The following is a 22272-nucleotide window of genomic DNA, read 5'->3' on the forward strand; positions in this document are numbered from 1 at the left end:
GCTCTCCACCATGCACAAGAACATGCAGAAGCTGTACGAGAGCCTAGGGAGCTACTTCGCCTTCGACCCCCACACCGTCAGCATCGAGGACTTCTTCGGAGACCTGGCTAACTTCCGCAACCTCTTCATGGTGAGTACGGCAGCACTGTCACCTGTTTATCCTCAGAAGAGTGCTTTTTTCTTATGCTCTTTGCACTCCTCAAGGTTGAAGAGAGTCGGATATTTTCTGTTCTTTCTCTAATGTGTATAAATCTGGTTTTCCAAAAGAGTCTTCGAGAGCAGGTGCAGATAATATTCTAATTAACATTTCCAATGCTTTTTCCACATCTAGACTGCAGAGGTCAGAGTTGCTGTATAGCAATATGGTTACGTTTAGGATTGCTTTGACAGCTTCTAGCACTTGGAATGTGAGAGCACAATTCTCTTTCTAACTTCGTCACTTTCTCTTCTTCGTACATATACACCATTTTTATCAGTACATAGTTTTAAGAGCTCTAAACTAAAGCTGCTGGCCTTGTCTTAAGTGCATGTGGTGATTTAGCTTATTCTTTCACATTTGATAAAGACGTTTTCCTCACAGGGGTGAGGAGATGGAAGGACGGGCTTATTGGGCAGATTAAAGCATACATAAACTGTGCTGAGAATGGAATGTATAATGTATTACCAAACGTGTGGCTCCTATGCAGATAAAAGAGTCTCAGAAGCTTCTTATCCTTTCAGAGTTTCGTTAGCTTCTGTATTTGGCGGATATCAAGGCAACGCCTCCTCCCTGTCAAAAAATAAATAAATCCCAGCTTGGGGTTTAGGCAGGTAGGACTAGGTTATTGCTGATAGGATAGGATTTATCCAGACTGAGTGTGAAACCAAAAGAGGCGTTTCAAGTACATCTCACTGTACAAAGAAGATATGAGATTCTCTGCTAATTGATATTTTTTAGGTACTTTGAGCCTGACTTGTATTAATCAATGTATATAATCTAAATGGGTTTTAGGGATTATACAAATGAAACTTTATGAAAACCTTTATGCAAAATATTAATACGCTTTACAGAAAATGAGTCTTGAATTGTGGGTGTAAAATGATTTATTTATTTTTATTTGTTATTTAATCATATTTTTGCAAACAAATTCTAACATTTTAAAAAGAGTGTTTTAGCACAGGTTTTAAAACTTGTATGTAAAATATGTATTTTAATATACATATTTTATAATACTTTACTATTGATCTTTTATAATCATTAAAATTATAGCTATTATTTTTTGAATAATAATTTAAATTAGGTAATTTCCATGTACACTAAAAAATGATGTAGAAACAATTTTCACTCAGAAAGTACTAGTAAATTTCACAAACAATTCCAAAGAAACGTCAAGTAACAAGAAGTAGAAAAACTGTATAATTTTCTCATAAAACCATTTCAAAAAAACTTTTGTGTGAAGTTTCTTTATATCTTGCATAAATGTTTTGATAAAACATTTTCTATTCACCCTGCGCAAGAAAGTGCAACAAACTTTAGTTTACTGCACATGACGAAACCTTCATGCTGAGCAATTCTATTGAATGGAGAACATTGCATTAAAAGCTCCATTTGCAGTCCAGTTCAAAGAACATTTACACTTTGAGTTTTTAGCTTCACCGTGTTTAAGGGCACCCTGGGATTGGGGTAATTTTGATTTGTAAATGGAAACTTAATATGGGCTTGAGGAGGAGGGCAGAACGCCTCCAGACAAACCAGCCTCTGGAGTGTTTCCTCATTTCTCCTGCTTCTGCCTATATATTTCATCTCCCCTCCAGCAAAAAAAAAAAAAAAAGGGATAACACGATGTCCAGAATGTATGCTCAAAGTCTTCAAAACCCATTACAGTGAATGGCAAGGTCTCCTTGTCTGTGGCTTCTCTCTCACCCCTTTCTCTCAAGCATATCTAAAAACCAACTTTCATTCACCCTGATCAAAGCCTAGCAACACACATGACATGGAGCTCCCTCCAGGATGCAGCGTTGAACGGCTGTAAAAGGGGCATCTATGAAAATAAATTATTCTTTCAAGCGAATGGCTCTTTATGAATAAGTTATCACTGATTTAGACTTCAGTGCTGAGAAGAGCAGAGCTGGTGGAGAACACAAACATAGCTGGATGTCCAGAAACATTCCCTTTGTGGCGTTTTACTCCTGCTGTTTTTTTTTTTCTTTTCTGAAAAAAATCCAGAAGGCCAACCAAGCTTATAATGCATTAGTAAGAGGGCTCTTGTGATGTATGCTGGGAATGTTATTTTGTGTCATAGCCAGGCCTAATGTGATAAACTGACAAGCAGTAAAAGTTGTTGGCTGTAACTGGCCAAGACAGAACATTTTGTTGGTTGCTTGGTTTTGCCGCGAAGGCCCGCCCACTGTGAAATCCCATTGGTCCAAAAGCCTCAAATACACCTAGATACAGTAAATTAATTGTCGCATCATGTCCGATTATGACATGATGGTAGCCACACATTTGCAAATGTACTTTGTGACTCTTTGGGAAAGGGAAAGGTTATTAAAGACATTTATATTCATGATAGAGCCCCCCACACAATATGCATTCCACCATAGCATATTTATGGCACCTCATAGTTTTATCAACATTTATCCTCAGAAATGACCCACATTGCTCTATGTTAAATTGCCTGAGTGACACATCCATTTGGTAGGACAAAAAAAAGCCCCACCTGCCAGTTCTCATGAAGCGTGCACACTCAGATAAGAGAACCCATTAGCTGTATTTCTTTTCAGGGTCAATAGAAATTAAATTTGATTTCAGCACATGAATTTTGTTTCAGATCGTCCCGTCAATTTATCCAGTGCATTGCCAGAGTTGAGCTAGAGAGAGAGAGAAACTCCCACTGCATCTTCGTCTTCTGTATGTAATCCTGACTAGCGGCTGTGGATGAATATCAGTATATTAATGCCTTATCAAAGCGCAACAGATGGTGATGAACTAACAGTCTCACTTGTTAATTGAGTGAGCCACTGATTACACCAATAAAGTCAGCAGAGGTTGAGCCACGGTGATGGTGCATGACAAGCGTGACTCAGCTAATCAATAGAGCACACGTGTGTACGTTAGTGAGCGTCCATATCTGGGTGAATACGTGCAGAAAACAGTCATCGAGGGCCATTGGCTTTATCTATTATGTCGGCTCTGGGAATAATGATAACGATGATGCAAGTAATAGAAATTGTGATGTCATCGCTGCTGCTTTTTCATTTCAATCGCACAGCGACTGCGGGCGATCACAGTTAAACCCAATGGAGTGTCCCTTCAGATTAGTCTAATATTTGAGTCAACACACAACATCGGCTACTTTTCACTCTTGGCAGTTTTGTAGGCCTCTCACAACCTGTTGAAAACTAATGGGGGATATAATCCAATAAATAAATAAATAACTCAAATACCATCAAATGTGGTTCAGTTAGTGTAGATTTTGTGTTGGCCAAATAGGCCCATCTGTGGTGTGGATTTTTGTCCTCCATTTCTCTCACTCTCTTCCCAGAAGCCAAGTGTGTACGCATTGCATGTAGGGCAATACATATATGATGGTTCCAACCAAAAAAATGTGAATATGAAGTATAGAGCCCCTGGCTGGAGGATGAGCCGCCCTTTTTTGTCCGGCGTGTAAGACGAGGCTATTCAGATATTCTATTCTGAGGCTGGGCAAACAGGAGAGACTACAAAGCCACCTCCACAACGCAGGATTGCAGCAAGAGCGCGCTTCCTTAGTGTCACTCTGCTGCACATGTACCCAGCGAATATATTTACAAAGACATCTAGTCCTCAGTGGCTGCCTGGAAGGACACCATCCTATCCTGTGCTTGCCAGCATGCATAAACACACCCGGGGTAGATGGAGTCCATATTGGCAAATTCAATTCCGCAGCAATCCCTCTCCTAGAGTAGAGCAAACACTACTGAGGACAGCAGCCCGCCGAGCGTCGCCTCACCAATCTAGAGATTTCACGACAGCGTTTTTACATGAAATGTGCTTTTCCCAGGTGGTTACGTCGTGTTGATTGGTGTTAGAAGTAAATTTCTTGTTTATCATCGTCTTTCATATTAGCAGATCTAGTTGGTGATTCATCCAACTGAAAATTTGATCAAATCCTCCCACAATTTCTTCACTCAAGATGGATGTATTTATAAATTAATATTTTGTGTGTCTGATCCTATTAATACAAATCCTTCTACTAACTTCGGGTTTTAAAGAGATAATTTACCCCAAAATTGAATGAAAATGCATGCAACCTGTATGACTTTCTTTCTTTTGCAGAACACAAAAGGAGAACTCTTTTTGTATGGAGACAAAGTCAGTGGTGTTTTTTTTTTTTTTTTCTCGGTCATACAGGTTTGAAAAGACATGAGTGTGAATAAATGATGTTTTTTACAGCACCGTCCTTTTAAGGACGGACAGATTGAGCGCTATCTCTCTATTTTTAAATAACCCATCCTGAGTACTCTAATTAACCAAAAGAGTTTTAAGGAAGACTTTTCCCCTGTAATCAGCTTTCTTAATGACTTTGGATTATTTAGTGTGCAAACACAATTAGCCGGCCTAATTTGCCTTAACATATTGATTGGTGGCCACCACTGACAACCACAGGACTTCCTGCGGATTTCAATCCTTCCTGTTTACTTCTATCATTTTTTTTTTTTAAACTAACCTTTACCTTTCGTTTGCATAGAGCGTATCTGCAGCCGTGAGATATCAGCTTTCCCTGGCAGGGAGGACCGATGGGGATGCGATTTGAATTTGCAACAGTCAGAGGCACTGTGACCACGAGAAACAAATATGCGTAAGACCGTGCGGCTCGGATGAATGCTCTTCAGAGCCGTCCGTGAGCGAGAACACGATCATGGTCTAAATTGTGCATTCGATTCTTTTAAGCAAACATACGTGCTGCATGTAGAAACGGCAAATTGCACGCATCTCACCATCGTTCTTGCTTTATGCTAATGCAATTCTGTCCTTTGTAGTCAATAGCGCCGACGTTTTGAGCCATGAGAATGATATTCAAAAGCACTCCCTCTGGGTGTTGTTTATCTCTTGTAAAGCTTCCTAATACCTAAAACACATTTAAGAAAATTGATAAAATCATAAATACTGCCCCAGGCTAATTGGGATCAGGCAAAGGGTTGAAAACATGTTTGTTGCCATGGTAATTAGGGTTTTTGCATGTTTGATGAGAGTAAGATAATTATGTTGTGTAATCGTGTTTGCAGTCAGAATTGTTTGTTTGTTTGTTTCTAAAAACTTTTGCCAGCAGGAATTATTATTTTTGTCGCTATGAATAAATTATTTTTCAATTAAGGATCTAACGCTTGACAATGAGTTTGATGCTATCTCCAATTACAAGACTGAGATTGAACTGTCAGTTTTGGAGACCCATAATCCAGTGGCTTCGTAATACTCTATTTGAAGATGCGAAATCACAACAACAGGAAGAATTGTTTATGCTAATGTTTGTTGTCACCCTGTGTCATGAATAGATGAATATAGAATTCCTTTTCACACTCTTTGAAGGACAGCCATATGCGTGCTGACTCAATTACTTTTTATTAGAACAAGTATTGTGTTTATTCATTGCTGACTTATAGTTTTGCAGCAAAATGCAAATTTGGAACAGGTGCATCTCTCTCTCTCTCTCATGTTCAGCCTTGTCCTTGTCGTTTCAAGAAACGACAGTGAGAGTATGGGTTCCTCTTCTCAGGCTTGACGGCAGATCCGCTATTGACCACCATGTTGAGCTGTACTTTTCTCCTCCCACACTGGAGCCATGATCCTTGTGTCTCAGCACCGAACACGACACGCACGACGGAAACCCTAAGGGAGTCTGAAAGGGCCAGACTGTCGACACTCATTATGTCGTACGAAGAACGAACAAGACACACACACATACGCATACACAAAACACTTATTCCTCCCTTTAAGGCAAGGCCTGTCAGGTTAGTGGTGCAGGCCTGGGGTGAAGAGACCTTTGCTGTGCTGGAAAGGTTATGTAGAAGTGGCTTATTCTCTCTTTTCTGCTGTGTCTCCGTGCCCTCTGAGCGTCTCCGTCCAGCTCTCTCGACGTCTTCATACCGCCTGACACCTCCGTGGCATTTACAGAAGAAGAGAGGAGGAGGATGATATCTCTTCGTCTCTGTGTACAGGCCTCTCTCCCACTCGCTGATACACAGCCAGCATTGCCGCCACCACCACATCCTGGCATTCAGTCGCTGGAAATATCCAGGATGGACGCTGTGTTATCTGCTTCCACATTAATGCGTATGGAGATTGTAGCTCAGTGGGGACAACAGCAGTATCAGGAGCCATCTTGATGTTCAATTAGACAATCGCTGTCTGCTTCCTTTTTTCAACACTCATTGTTTTTTTTGTTTTTGTTTTCACTGTAAGCAGAAAAGCTCCAACTTTGTGCCTTTAGCCTTTAAGCAGGCCCAGATGAAATCTGTGAACTTGCTTAACATTTCCCATGCAGATTTTGGAATTTAGGAAGTTGATTTAAAGTTATGTATAGGTATATACAGAATGTGGGGGGGGGGAGAATCAAAGCAAAACATAATTTTGGGGATAAGATAGAAAGTAAGAAAGAAAGAAAGGGAAGTTTTATGTATGTATTTATTTATTCCCTTCATTTGTACACATTCTGACAGTTTTCTGTTAGAGGTTATAATATTTATGACAAGCTGTAAATAAAAATAATAGAACAATAATAGAAGTCTATTGCATGCCCCCATTTAGATAAACACTAAGTAAATGTGTGCCAAAATGTTCATTCATTCATTCATTCATTCATATATTGTTTTTATATTATTTTAAAATAAAATTCGAGCTTTGCGGTAAGATTAATTAGGGCATCCTCCAATAAATGTTGTTGTAGTTATTCGTTCATTCATTCATTCATTCATTCTCCACATTAAGTATTTAAAATTATATCATACATATTTCATACGCTCTTTAAAAAATAATAAATAAATCAAATTAATGGCAGCTTGGACAGGTTTACCCAATATGTCTGTTTGCCTCAGGTAGCGTGGTCATGTTAACCCCGTAGTGGGATTTGAAGACCTGTTTGATTGTTTATTTGTTTGTTTAATTAGTTCATTATTTTCTGTGCTGAAACAATTTAGCAAATGTTTTCCCCTAAAATGTATCATTGTTTTCATGTACATCCTGAACCCTAATATAAATATGTTATAAATGCCAGAGGTTTGAATTCTGTGGAGATCTGCAGGTGTAGATTCAGCGTGGGACTGCAGACAAGCATTACCCTCATTGTGTATGGACTCACCATTGTCACTCACTGTTAGTCTATCACTCCACATTATAGAGTGCTGTCTATAGGGTTTCTTCAGTGATAGAATTGTGCTGGCAGTTTCTTTCTTTTCCCCTCTCTTCCACAGTCTTCTCATTTGCCCTCTAATTTCATTGTCTCTCTCTTTCTGACACTTCAGGATGCTGTGCGGGAGAATCACAAGAAGAGGGAGATGGAGGAGAAGATCAAGAGAGCCAAGCTGGCAAAGGAGAAAGCTGAGCGAGAGAAACTAGAGAGACAGCAGAAGAAGAAACAGCTGATTGACATGAACAAAGGTACGGTGCTACTGACCCGCCGGGGCCCGACTGCAGCCCGGATCACGATTTCACACGGTTCTAAGCACTGCAGGGGTGGTGATGGTGATAGAGGGACAGACAGACAAATCACACTCTTTGCCGCCTGTTCGCTCGCACTAAATGTATAGGCAGATTAGACGGCCTGAGAATGTTTTAATGAAAACTCTCTATTTAGAAACTGTCACAGTTTAAGAAAACAGTAACAGGAATATGAAGACATCTGTCAAGTAAATGTTGACGACAATGATGGTAATTACAATGCCAAACACACCAGTGTGAAATCCAGCCGGAACCAAAGGGATTTCAGCAGTGATAACCATTACAGCTGTTATGAGAAAATAGAAAATAAATTAATTACATGTATGCAGAGCATAAAACTAACATTTTGTCACACCTGCAAATGGTGGGTGATTTTTAGTTACCGGCCATAAAATTGTATGTGCATTATTTTGTTTAAAAAACAGCAGCATAAATTATTATTATTATTTAATCAAATTATTAAAATTAAACAAATCAATTAATATCAGTCAAATTCAATTGAACTGTAAAGTATTTAATATTTTATTATTATTACAACAGCTGTACAATTACAGTGCTAATATTTATAGTTGTTTTTATTGTTCATATCACATTCTTAAAATAAATTTTAAAAAGTTACCAGGAAACTGGTGAAAAACACTCTTTCATATTCTCACCACCGCTGCTTTTTACTCGCATTTGGCGTTAATTTTAGGCCCTGTACGTGTTTTATTAGCTGGAGCATTTGTGCCATTGCTACATGAAGGTGTAGAGCAAATCGGCAGCAGTATAAGGCTGCACTGACAGGCCCCTGCCAGAGATGTAGGTCACATATAAAGATAAGCATCTCAGGTTCACTGCTTTTGTAGAGCAGACAGATAATGGATTGGCAGATTGCCTTTGGCCTAGTAAATGGAGTTGAGAGTTAACTATTAAGTTTTTGCAAGCTTGCTCAGTTTATTTCTGAGATGAAAAGAGGCCATGTCGACAATAGCTTAATTCAGTTTAGATTACAGCAAAACTGGTTGGATATGAAAAGCAAATTGTCCTCCATGCACCATATTTCAATATCTACATGCATATCAGCCCTGTAAATTGTGTGTTTTGAAAAGAAATGTGTGGTTCAGTTTAAAAAAGAAAGAAAAAAATTGTCAAGATGTCTCAACGCAGCTTGCAAATTCTTGCCATGAGAGATACGATGTACTCACCGCACTGCGCTATTCTGATCCTTACAATGAGACAGAAATTCCTGCCTCTGGCCAAAAGCTTTTTTCACAAGCTCCAACGTAAAATGTCACACTGAGCCCAGCGTTTTACTGTGGCCTTACATTTGAGAAAATGACATGTAGAACTTCGACTCTGTGTGCTTCCGCAGGATGACTGAAGCATGCTAGTTTCCTAAGAAGTGACCACATTGAATGCTGAGCTCGTAATAATGCAGATGGAAAGACAGTGGATAACAAACCCTCTAGTGCAGTTGAGAATACCTTATCTTTAGTTAGCTCTTTCCCTGCGTCAGAGCCCATAAAAAGACTTTTATCTTTGAACTGCTGTAGTCATCATTAGATTTAAAGAGAAGGAGTGTCAGTGAGTTCCGTTGTGCATTTGGCTCCGCAGACATTCAGATGCATTATATAACAGATCAGCCTTTTTTTGCATATGAATATGAATATGACACTATACTACTGTATACTAATGTTATTGAAAGAAGTCTTTCATTGGTCAAAAATGCAGTAAAACAGTCATATTGTGAAATGTTAATACAATCTAACATAACTGTTGATCCTTCAGTAATCATTCTAATATGTGGATTTGGTTCTTAGGAAATGTTGCAGACTGCCTAATATTTTAATCAAAACCATGATTTTTTTTTCAGTATTTGATGAATAGAAATTGCAAAAAATCTGCATTTATTAAAAATACAAATTTCCTGTAACAATGTTAACACATTTACAGCCACTTTTTCTGAATAATAATAATAATAATAAAAAAATATTGCATAAAATCTTAATGACCCCAAACTTTTAGACAGTATGACTATATAACTTTCATACAGTGTGATGTCTGTTAAGCATTATATAATGTGTATTTATGCTTTATGCAAGCTGTTACAAATTTTTTCTGGCTCTTGAATTAGACAATGTCCTTGTGTTTGGCTATATTCTGTAAACGTTCCATATTGCCAGCATCTGTCTGTTATTCCCTTAAACTTAAATACAGATCTCACCTGCTGTTTTCGATCACCTACAGAAGGATATTAGAAAGTGCAGTTCTTTCGAATTCAAATCTTTTTTTTTCAGTAAACATTTTTCTTTCCACAAGGGAAAAATAATATGATTTGTCTTTTTTTAAATCAAATTAATAAAAGTAAAACTATAATGATTGTTTGGGTATGAGCGGTTTAAAAAATAAATTTCTGCTTTAGAAACATTAATTAACCCAATAACATTGTAATCAAACACCATTCAGCGGCTCGGTTGGGTGTCTTAACAGAAAATAAAATCGTTCTTTGTGTTTTCTTTGAGCTAAAGTGCATATGTACGTATTTTAAAATTAGGGCAGTACTATTGTGTTGCTCATTTTCTCCATATATGTCCTCTCTTTTTGGCACACAACTCTCTTTCATTAGAACCAGTGTCCAACCTTTTGATTAATTATAGTTTTTAAGGCCTTTTCAAAGGACTATTTCTATAAAGAGATTTTTGAAGTCATTTTGCAAATTGATATCTAATGCCCTTCACATGCACATGATTAACAATGAGATGCATTTTTAATGAGGGTTTAATTCATTTAGGGTTAAGAGGATGTGTTTGACGGGACGGTGGAGCTGGGTAAATGAATATCTGTACCATTTTCATTTTTAAAAGTATTTTTAAAGTCACACAGACGGTGTCTGGAAATGTGTCCTTGCAAGGTTTCACAAGCAATTTTGAGTGCCATGTGATTGATGTGTATGGCATCAGTGGGGCGAAATCTGTTTTTCTTGTAAAGTATTAGAAATCCTAATATGGGAAATTGCTCATGAAATCATTACCCGGCCCCCCATTTGTTTTAATTTCCTCTAAGTGGCTTTCCATATTCTCTTAGACTGACCAGATGTTCAGCATTCACCAAATTGCTTAACCCGCTGAAAGTAAATGGGGAATGATGTAAAATAGGCCTAAATCCACCTAATCCTCCTTTCTTTATTAGGAAAATATGTTTTGTCCTAGCAGGGCGGCCATTTTGCCGGAGGATATGAAACTATGTTGTATACAGGGTGTCTCACTCATTGAGAAACATCACTGAGAGATGATATGACTTCCTGTCTTCCTGTCTATTTTAATGAGGGTTTAATTCATTTAGGGTTAAGAGGATGTGTTTGACGGGACGGTGGAGCTGGGTAAATGAATATCTGTACCATTTTCATTTTTAAAAGTATTTTTAAAGTCACACAGACGGTGTCTGGAAATGTGTCCTTGCAAGGTTTCACAAGCAATTTTGAGTGCCATGTGATTGATGTGTATGGCATCAGTGGGGCGAAATCTGTTTTTCTTGTAAAGTATTAGAAATCCTAATATGGGAAATTGCTCATGAAATCATTACCCGGCCCCCCATTTGTTTTAATTTCCTCTAAGTGGCTTTCCATATTCTCTTAGACTGACCAGATGTTCAGCATTCACCAAATTGCTTAACCCGCTGAAAGTAAATGGGGAATGATGTAAAATAGGCCTAAATCCACCTAATCCTCCTTTCTTTATTAGGAAAATATGTTTTGTCCTAGCAGGGCGGCCATTTTGCCGGAGGATATGAAACTATGTTGTATACAGGGTGTCTCACTCATTGAGAAACATCACTGAGAGATGATATGACTTCCTGTCTTCCTGTCTATACTGTCTCTCAGCCTGCTGGCTGTTTCAGGGTCACGGTTGTGGGTCACTACAAGTGTTTGTGGCCACATGTGGTGTCTGAGCTGAATGAGGCATGTCATACGGGCTTCCATAAAACACAGAAATTGTTCTTGCCATATTTTTAGTGAAGTGTAGCTTTATGGTTTTGTCCTTTCCTACTCTTGGATAAACTCCTATATTGCATGTGAGTGCTGCCCTCCAACATTTACCCAGCTGTTGTTGTCTTTTTATACAGATATAATGTTACAGATTTGGCTCAGTTGAGACATGTTTTGACTGAGGACAAAAAGAGACATGACCCTGTCCAGTAATTCTGTTCATTTGAGCCAGTTCAGTAACAAACACGACACAGGCAAAGGAGAAAATCTGTCCTCTCATTCTGTTCGATTACTGCGGCGTCTAAAAATCTTTTTCAACATATTCGACTCGATTTTGCTGTGTTGTCATTTTCCCCAATGCTGGTGTTTCACATCTCTAGGCCAGTTAGAAAACGGAGAATGTTGTTGTTGTTTGCGGTCACCTTGCTGAGTCATCGTGAATAACATATTTCTTGCGCCATATAAAAACCAGACGGTACAATAAATGATGCTGTTAAATAAGACTGGCACACATCTGCTAGAGTCAGGAAGAAAGTAGCTTCACTTTCCAGTCTGACAGTACAAATGATCCCTTTAAAGGTTTAGAAAAAAAAAATAGTGTCGGATTAAAGTGCTAAAAGGAAGATTGGTGTATTCGTTTGAATATCTGTATGGTTGAGCTCAGTTTTGTAAGGTCTGCCAGTGGGTTTCAGAATGAATACTGCTCTTTATGTCTGAATATTTTCTATAACCCATTACTATTCATTCAACGCTCTCAGTCATAGACAGACAGTCGGCAGGTTCAGTTTAATTCTTTCTGTGTGTAGCGCAGTTTGTGTGCACTTATTTTTTTGGGCATCTTTATATAGTCTGTGAAGTGTAATTTCTGCACCAAACAGAATTTTGTAAGAAGAATGTTTCCAGACATATTTGAAACACTTTGTCACAAGCAATCAGACTAAATAGCCCTGTCCCAGTCGGTTGAGCACAGTGGGTCCTCTTCATAAGAGACTTTGAATCATTCACTTCATAACTTAAATGTGTGTGCTTTTTAAAATGATCTTCATTTGAGAGCTATTTTTTCACCATACACTAATGTTTTTAAAAGTGTAGGGACTAAATGCTGAAAAAATAGCCCTCAAATGAAGATAATTTTAAAAAGCACACACATATATGACAACACACATATGTCAGTCAGCAGGTGACTGTGTGCAGGTCTCCAGGCAGAAAGGTAATTCTGATAAAGGTCGTGACTTTAGAATATGTTAATCTGTGTGATGCAAACAGAAAACCACGAGAAGCCACACACCCCACTGTCTCTCCTCTAATTATCATTCCGATTTTTAATTAGTCATTGAGATATGCCATCTACCACGTTGGTCATTATGAATAAGTGGACCAGATAAGTACCGTTGCATAATGCTGAGCCGACTATGGCATGTCATTATCTGTATTTTAACTATCATATTAAATCTGGGCTGTCTGCAGGCTTCAGTGTCGGTGCCGAGAAATGAGCGTCTGTCCTATATGCATATCAGTGCTCCCCATCAGCTCTTCAGTGTTATTTACACCCACTGTCAGGGAGCTCAATCCTCTTTTGAAGAATGCCACGTTACATCCCAAAGCCCGCTGGTTCCCAAGCATAAGCAAATTCCAGTCAGGAAATCTCGGAGCGTGCGACTGCTGGCATTGTGAATTTTTTTGTCATTACCTTGAAAGACGCCAACAAGGGCGCCAAGCTTATCTGCTGTAGTGCATCAATTCTAATAAATAACCGCATATTAGCTTGTGCCGTATCAGCAGCCAGATGCCCGTGTGCCTTAAGGCGATGATACCATGGCGAATTTTGCCATCAGTCTGGCCAGAGACACGTTAGCCGTCTCTAAATATCTAACGTGCGAGGAGCAAAGTCATTGATTTATGAAGATAAGCATCTGTGTAAGTCATGGTGACATCCAGGAAACCCGCCATATTCCCATTAATATGTTCCCGTCTGACTCCACATTCTGAAATGAAGAGATACAGCGCCTGTGATTATTCCACGATAATATGTTCATTTTCATCTCCCCGATTTTCCTTCAGAGAATATTTCCATCTTCAAATACATGTCATTTTTTCCCTTAAATAAGAAACTTTTTTCCTCCTCTTTGTAATGCTGTTTTGTGTAGCCATCCCTAATTAGGGTAGCACTAAATGTCCTAATCACTTTAAGCCTTTTTAACTTAATTTAGCCCACTCTCCCTCAGGTCATAGCAGAAATGAGTGGATACATCTGAGAATCCCTCCACCGCCAGCACCCTCCCACTCTCCGAGCGCACATTTGCGCTGTTGCATGTCATTAATTTACAGCCATGGGTGGTCTACATTCTGATAATTCCTCGTCGAGAGTTCGGACCTGGAGAGCCACTCCGCAGTCACTCAAAAATAATTAAGCTCGCTGCACAGAGCCCGGACATTGCATTTTCAAAGCCTAAATCCTCCGAGAAGAAAATTAATGACATATTTTGGAAAGGACAACAACAGTGCTTGAAACACAGGTGTTTTGTTTGTCATACATAGGGATTACACTGTAGCAAGAAAGACAGTGATCTCTTTGTCTCGTCCCTTACGAGATACAGTAAGTGCCGGACTTGCTGGATGATTTATGAAGTGTATTCTCAGATAAGCCAGGCTCATGTGGTCTGTGATCTCAGCAAGCAGATGGCAAGGAGAGCAGGGAACAATCACTAAGCATCACCAACCTGATAAACCACTGTGGAGATTCATTAGCATATGGAAAGATGGCAAGAAAAATGTGGAGCACGTACGGCAGAGCTCAGCTATCTTTTATTTCTCCTTGTGAGCTGAATATGCAAATGCATCGGCCTCTCATAAGCCAGTCGTGCTGTATGATGGTCTATTCCTGGAGTTTACACTTTAGCCTTTCTCCTCCTCCTCCCAAACCAAGCATGTCTGACATCCTCTAATGCAGAGCCATGCAGCATCCATCCACTTTATTTTTGTTTTCGTTTTTCTATTTATTCATGCATATGCAGCTGTCCGGAGCATCGAAGCTGGAGTTTCTGTCTCTGCGACGCTTGTGAAATAGCCACGCCATCTAATCCACTTCCATCTCCTCCCAGCTGACCAATCAACCGCCTTGAACGAGGGATGGACATAACCTGGGTGGAGTAGTTATCTGCTCTGGCCACCTCCAAACGCCAATCTCATTGGTCCCCTTTTCCGCTCCTCATTGTCTGAGGCCCAGACCCCTTGGCGCCTATGTGAACTCGAAGAGGGAGTGCCCCGCTCAAGGAGGGGATGTGTGAGCATCCCTAATTAAATTACACACAGACATAAGTGGGTTTTCACATCAAGCTGTTCCAGCAAAACGCTCCAAAATGCCTGTCTGGTGCCACATCCATCTTCTTCATTACTCCCGAGTCCGGGCTCATTCTCTCGGCGTGCTTTGGAGCTCTCACTCCAGCAGGCCAGCTGACAGGTCACAGTGTCATATCTCGTGTCAGATCCTCCAGAGAGACAGCACCTCATAACAGGTGCGAGGCTGGAACCGGCAGGACTGTTGACTCTGCTGCTAATGCACTCTCAGTTGCTGCGGTGAAAGGGAATCTCTCAGACAAAGAGTGGCAGGAGGGAAACAAGATGCACCTGGCTCCTCGACGCAGGGCTTTGTTCACAACGTATGCACAAGGTTAATTGCACAGGTGCATTTCTCCAGGGTGACAGGTAGATTAACATGCTTTCCAAAAAAAAACTGAAGGACAAGAAGGGACAAAGATGGTGGACACTGCTCATATTTTTTCAAGCAGGGAGCTTTAAGATGCTTTTTAGCTTTTATTAATGTGGAAATGAGAGCTTGGGGTCTATGGCTGTAGGCCGGTCACTGGGAGGACACAGTAATAGATATAATGTCCTCTGGATGGGTCTTTGTTGTTTAGATTTAAGAGGCGAAAGTTTTGTGCGTTTTAGCCTCCCTGGAGCAATTGTCTTCTTGAGAACCAACAGAAAATGAGTTCTCAATCGATCCTCCTTGTTTTCGTTCAACACTGTGGACAGATAGCAGGTTGAATTTATGAACAGGGCTTGTTGGCACTGCTGCATAATTGATATTCACTAAGAAAAGGAGCAAAAAAGCAATTTTCACTCAGAAATTACTAGTAGATTTTACAAACAGTTACAAAGAAACTGCAAGTAATTTTTTTGTTTGTTTTCGTAATAAAGAGCAACAGTGGCTACAACTTCCATTTAAATGTATTTATTTTGCTTTTTTTCTTATAAAATAAATTAGCAACTTAGTACTTCAGTAGTCATACTGCTTCCTTTTGTTTATTTATAGGACTTTATGTTCTTCAAAGCTGGTTTGGCATTTGACTGACAGTTTAGTGACACGAAAGACATCTGGCTCTTTTAAGTCCCTCCATTTGACTGGCGTTAATGTATGATGAATACATCACCGTAACATTTTATCCTCAGCCCGCCGCAGTCTTAAACAGACTGAACCCTGGTCATGCCATTGTGACACAGCAGATGAAAACAGTTTCTGCTTCTGTTAACAAAAACAGTTTCTGCTTCTGTTAACACTCTGGTGTATGGGGCGATTTCATATACACCGTAATCTCCTAATCCTGATGATTTGCTGCAAAGTCAGTGTTTTAGCAAAGCTCAGTTACATATACAGTGGCACACAAGCATTACTAGACGCATGGTGTTGATACCAGCTATGAGAAAGGAAGAGAGCGAGTGTGAGAGGCCGAGCGTGCACGTGCATACGTTGTAGAAATAATTAAATGTCAGCCAGTCCGCTCCGTTGAGTGTCTCACTGGGGGTTTTAAGACCTGCGCAGTCTCGCTTCGGCAGCCCTTCTCCATGACTCAGTCCTCCAGATGTTGTGATGCCACACTTGCACACACACTATGAGAATACACAAGCTTGTGTTTTAACACACTAACCCTTCTCCCCCACTGCTTCTTCTTACGCGTTGTGACACTTGACTTTGTTTCTCTCCTCCCCCATTTCTCTCCCCCTGTGCCGTAGAAGATAAGCTCCTACCCTCTGCCAGGGTGCTTGTTGGGGAAGCTAATCTGATGTGTGAAGTTCACAAATCCGGCAGAGGGCTGTGCTTGTTATCCCCTAATTAAAAATGTGATAGTGCACCCATAAATATATTGGAGAGACTGAACAGGGCCCCAGGGTATTTCTGGTACATTTGGCAGGAGCCTGAGGGGCAGAGAACCAGCTGATAGCCAGACAGTAAAGAGATAGGTAGCAGAAAGAGACTGACAACAGAGAAGATATAGATACAAGGCTAGCTGTTACAAGAGTTCACTTTATGTTGTTGAAGTTAGTTGTCTGAAACACTTCTTTGCAAATACGCCTGGGTGGTATGGCTAAACATTTTATATATTTTGTAAACAGCATATATATGTATCTTAAATCTCAATAATGATACATTTTCACTGATATGGCCAAAGGAGTAAGAGTAACCATATTTTTAACCAGAAGGAAAATTTTGTTAATCAAAACATGTTTTCCAAAGTGTTTTTCACACAAGGAAAAATGATATTTAAAATTATATATGCACCAATACAGCAATAAATATTAATAATTTGTCATATTTATCCATATATTTTAAATATATAATCTGAGTGTTTGCACAGACTGTCAAACTGAAAGGAAGTTGTTTACATGAGTAATTTGTTGCTAGCCCATTTATGCTGTCTTTAGCAAAAGAGCGTGTAAATTAATATGCCATGATTATGATAATGGCAAAAGTGATTTTGGTGGTTGTGTTGGTTAATTTCACACTCCCAAAACAATAATATTATGTTGTGTATATGTATATGTTGTGTTTGTTCAGTTGTTTTAAAAGTTTTTGTTGTGTTTCCTTGAAGACTGTTTGTCCTGAGTTTTGTCACAAAGCAAAAAGGGCACAGTGTTGTTGATTGATCTTAGAGTTAACTTTAAATGTGTTCCTTGAATAATATTGCATCAGACATCTTCGGTTTTCCAGTTCTTTTAATAGATTCTCTGCTTTTAAAACATCCTACACTGATGAGACAGAGAAATAATGTAGACCACATGCTCTGGCAGTTCCTCTCAGATCCATGTGGAGAGATCAAGAGTCCAGCTGGTTCTTGTGGAAGCATGGCCCAACAGGACATTGTTAATGGAGCAGTCATGGATCGCTTGGGAGCATGTTTCCCGTTTTAGTAATTTTGCTTTCTCGTGTCTGAGATCCTGTGAACCCAGCCTTCCCAGCTCTCCTGTCCTGGCCATTGCAGATGATGAATTGTGTTACAGTTAAGCAAGCAAGAAGTAGGACAAATTGATCAAAGTGTCAGGTGCCCCTTGTGATGTCTAGGTCTCCAAAACGAAGGAAATGAGGGAGCTGTCGAGAAGTTTCCGAAATCATGGTGCCCGTAATAAATGTTTACCTGCCCCCTGAACACCTAGCTTGGGCGTCAGATGGATGTGGACGTGTTTTGGGGACGCAAACTTGGGATGCAGCTACTTTAGGAACTGTCATTGCTTTCAGAGGACGATGGCATGCTCGGTGGAAGGAGCCAGCAAGATGCATGTCCTGGTTTAAACCAATGAGCAAAGCTATCTGCCAAGGTGTTGAAGAGCAATTAGAGATAAGCCATGCTTGTTCTGCTCTGGTTTGTTCTGGAACAGCTAGTTTAATTAGCTTGATTTAATCTGGGTGGCTATTAAACACAGCACACTGTATGAACCGCTGCTTTGATTTTTGAGAAAACGATACAGTAGAAGCCAGGCTTGAAAAGAACATGAATCGTTTTATTTTCATTTTATCCCACTGCTACTGTTTGTTTATTCTTTTTAATCATAATATTTTGCCTTTGTGTGTTTAACGTATAAGTATTCGCGCTGCTGCTTCCAGCGGAAAATGCACTTGTGCAGTTCTGCCTCAGTGTAGCGAGTGTGTGGCATTTTCTGAAATTAATTATCTAGCCGTGTCAACTTTCTTCCTCTTTGTAAATTCAATTTGCTGACTGTCATCTACTTTGAATGCGCGAGGAAACAAAAGATTGATTAACACGCCTGAAACTGCTGCCTAAAGCTACCGGCATCTCCGCCACAGACGTTTTCTCTCTGCCAAGGCAGACGTCGAATCCCAACCCATTCACTAAATATTTCCACAGAACGGCTTGATCGTATACACAAAAGAATTGATGAAACAATCCCACACGCAACAATAAGTCACCATAATGATTCTAGTTTAAAATAATGCCTCTGCTGGACCACTATGATATAGTGGGGACCCTCAGTCTCATTAATGCTGGGTAAAGATAGATGACCCAGATAAAAGACCCAAAGATTATTTCTGAACCCCATCGTTTACCGATGCTTTAGATGTTCTGCGCCATATGCCCATGCAAGAAAAAAATTGCTTTGAAAGTTTACAAGTGGAAGTCAAGGAAATACAGTATATTAAGTTGTGGAAGAATGCGACTGCATATTAAGGAATGAGGTAACATATGTAATCTGATATTTAATCAATATTTATTGATTTTGTATTGATTATATGATTATGTAAAATAAAATTTTAAATATATTATTTTAAATATTATTTAATAATATCTTAATTATATATTTTTTTCTTTAATTATGTGTTTATTTAATTGATACATTATCATAATGAGGTGTCGTCTTTATAACATCACACTGCAAGGGTATCATCATATTTCTGGAATGTTGGCAATTAAAAAGATTTTTAAAAAATTGTATTAGACAATTAAAGTGTCTCTTATTCCTCCATATTTTGCTGAGAGAAATGAATAAATCGTAAATTTGATTGTTTCTCCCTGCAATTTGTCAATGAGCCACACGCCTCATTGTCTTTTTGAAGTCAAAAGACGCGTTGCACTTCGGTGGCACGACCATTTTCGAGGCACATCCCACTGTCATCGAACAATGATAAAAAGCCCCTGTATTGACCGGCTCCACACTAAATCTTGGTAAAGAGCACTTAGCTCCCCTGTGCAAGTCGCAGAGCGAATACCTGTCAATGGCCATCAGTGAACACTTTCATCCTCTGGCACCTCTCCATATGTTAGCCGCCGCCTCGAAGCATTCGTGCATTTAGGGAGCCGCGCTGTTCTCTTTACCCTCTGCCCCATTTGCCTTGCCTTATTGCTGTTCTGTTTTCGCTTTTCCTTTTACTCCCACACTCAGTTTTTAGTAGCCTGACCTTTTTAGTAGCCTGACCACAGTGTGTGGATTTGTGCATGTGAGTTGGAGTCTATGTGAATGTGTTGTACATGGAACTGAGCTCTGACAGGCAACTTTGTCCTCTCTACAGAAGGTGACGAGACAGGGGTGATGGACAGTCTGATGGAGGCCTTGCAGTCTGGAGCAGCCTTCCGTGACCGCAGGAAACGAACCCCACGCAATGGTAAGACTGCTTATACCTGCACCTCCTCTTGCTTTACATTTCACATTGCCTTCAAATGAATAGTTCACCCACAAATGATGATTTTGTCATCATTTACTCATCCTCATGTTTTTACAAAGCTGAATGACCTTTCTTGCGTGGAACACAAATGGAGATGTTTTGAAGTATGTACCTGTTGTTGTTGTTATTTTTTAATGGAAGTACAAAGAATGTGCACTAGAGCTTTCTGGCTTTGAAAAGGACACAAAAGCACCATAAAGTAGCTTCAGTTTCAGTCTGTTCCTCAAATAAACCTGTTCACCTTCAATAGACTTGTATAATGCACTATCCATATGAAGTACTTTTATGATACTTTAATGGTGCTGTTGCATACTTTTTAAAACACATTTCCTATGCTTAGTTATTTTTTGGAAAGTGTTTTATGATCACCAAGGCTGCATTTATTTGTTTAAAAATACAGTTAAAGCTGTAATATTCTGAAATATTATTACAATTAATTATTTTTTTAATTATATTTTAAAATGGAATTTATTCCTGTGATGTCACAGCTGTATTTTCATCAGCGGTCTTCAGTGTCACATGATATTTTAGTAATACGATTCTAATATCTCATTGTACAGGTATCAGAGTTTTAAAAAAATATATTAAGATTTTTTAATAATAATAATAATATAATAAATAAATAACCCCAAACTTTTGACCTTTGAACAGTAGTGTACTTTCTTCAAAAATTATCTTTCTGTGTTCCACAGAACAAAAAAGTCATTCTATGTTTGGTGTGAGAAAGATTAAATGTAAATTTTTGGGTGAACTATTCCTTCAACAACATAAAACCCGAAGTAACACTTGTAAAATTTGGCTCAGTTTATTGCCCTTCTGTAGGTCTCCGCCTCAAAACTGTTTTCATATTGGATTCATTACCACATTACCATTCATAAGTCACTGATTACAGAAATTGATTGTAGACTCTGGGTCCTTGGAGGATGGTTTAACATAATCTTAATGTTAACGTATTCCATCCTTCCATGATGAATCGCTCTGACCCAAGGGAGGAGAAGCAGACCACCTGCTGTAGGTGCTACGTTCGAATTGAAATGCCAAGGACGGGCAGACAAGTGTCTATAACTGCTGTAGCTTTCCAGAACAGCCTCGTACGATGTCCCCAATAAGTCACTCTTTTCCCAAAGTCCTTGTCCTTGCATGCTTACAGTGCATAAACCCATTTGTGTCATTAGAAATCCTCCTGGGATGTAGTGAGATATATGTTGTGACCGACAAAAAAAAAAAAAGAAAACCTCAGCATCATTAGAAAAGCCAGATAAGAAAAACATGCCAAAAGACATCAGGAGGAAATGCATGGGGGAAACTTTAGATCGCCACATCAGTGTACCTCATCTCCATATACCAGCATGCTCAGCAGCGCTGATTTGTCCCTGCACTGTTTTTCTGGCTTCACTTCATCTCATCTTGCAAAAAAAAAGTTCTTCCCATGATCCCTTGTGTCAGTGCGGAGGTCTAATAAGAGGGCATGAATAAGTAAGGTGTCATGCTGTATCAAACCTGTCTCCCACTCAGTGGGGCTGCGAGGCCCCCAAGCGCTGCCCCCTGACAGAGCCTGCCAACCAGCTGCCGCCAGGAAGAGAGAGCTGCATGCTCAGAGCTCACCTACTCCATCCAGCTCTGTGGCCCAGTCTCCCTGACATCTGTTTGAATAAGACTGACATTTAGGAGAGAAGCGAGTGTGTAGATTAAACCTCACCAGTGCTCTTTCTCTCTCTCTTCTTTCTCATACTCTGTCTCTTTCTCTCCTCTCGCTTTCTTGTGCTGAGTGTCGCTCGTCCTCTCTCTCTCTCTCTCTCTCTCTCTCTCTCTCTTTCTTTTTCTGATGAGTGTGTGGGCTGAGGTTTGACAACACTGAGAGTTTCAGAGTGGATAATTGGTTACGAACTCCTGAAATACCTCTTGTTTGACGTCTCTCCCTCTTTTTCTCTCTCTCTCTTTTTCTGTCAATTTCCACTTCGTCATCGTTGCAGGTGATCAAAGCCCTTCCTGTTCTGCACCTCGGTGGCCAGGTGCTAACCATGGTAACAAAATGACCCTATGTTTACCCCACTCGCCCTGCTGTTCTCCCTATAACACTTGCTTATTGCCTGGACTCGAAACAATTTTTGGTTGAACTCTAAACAAACTATACTGAGCTCCACAACTGGATGTGTACAGATAGCTTTCTCTCTT

General features: G+C 39.6%; 1 protein-coding gene across 1 annotated transcript in view; it reads left to right on the forward strand.

Moving 5' to 3' along the window:
- LOC107740173 (protein diaphanous homolog 2-like) overlaps positions 1-22272 on the forward strand; it is a 429112-nt gene that overhangs the window by 365445 nt on the left and 41395 nt on the right. Inside the window, exons 29-31 of the mRNA XM_016552518.1 lie at positions 7480-7615; positions 19945-20037; positions 22071-22121. Coding sequence (XP_016408004.1) covers positions 7480-7615; positions 19945-20037; positions 22071-22121 — 280 coding nt within the window. The remainder of the gene's footprint in view (positions 1-7479; positions 7616-19944; positions 20038-22070; positions 22122-22272) is intronic.

This window comes from Sinocyclocheilus rhinocerous, unplaced genomic scaffold (genome assembly GCF_001515625.1).
Source record: "Sinocyclocheilus rhinocerous isolate Xijiao unplaced genomic scaffold, SAMN03320098_v1.1 scaffold584, whole genome shotgun sequence".
Taxonomy (NCBI): Eukaryota; Metazoa; Chordata; class Actinopteri; order Cypriniformes; family Cyprinidae; genus Sinocyclocheilus; species Sinocyclocheilus rhinocerous.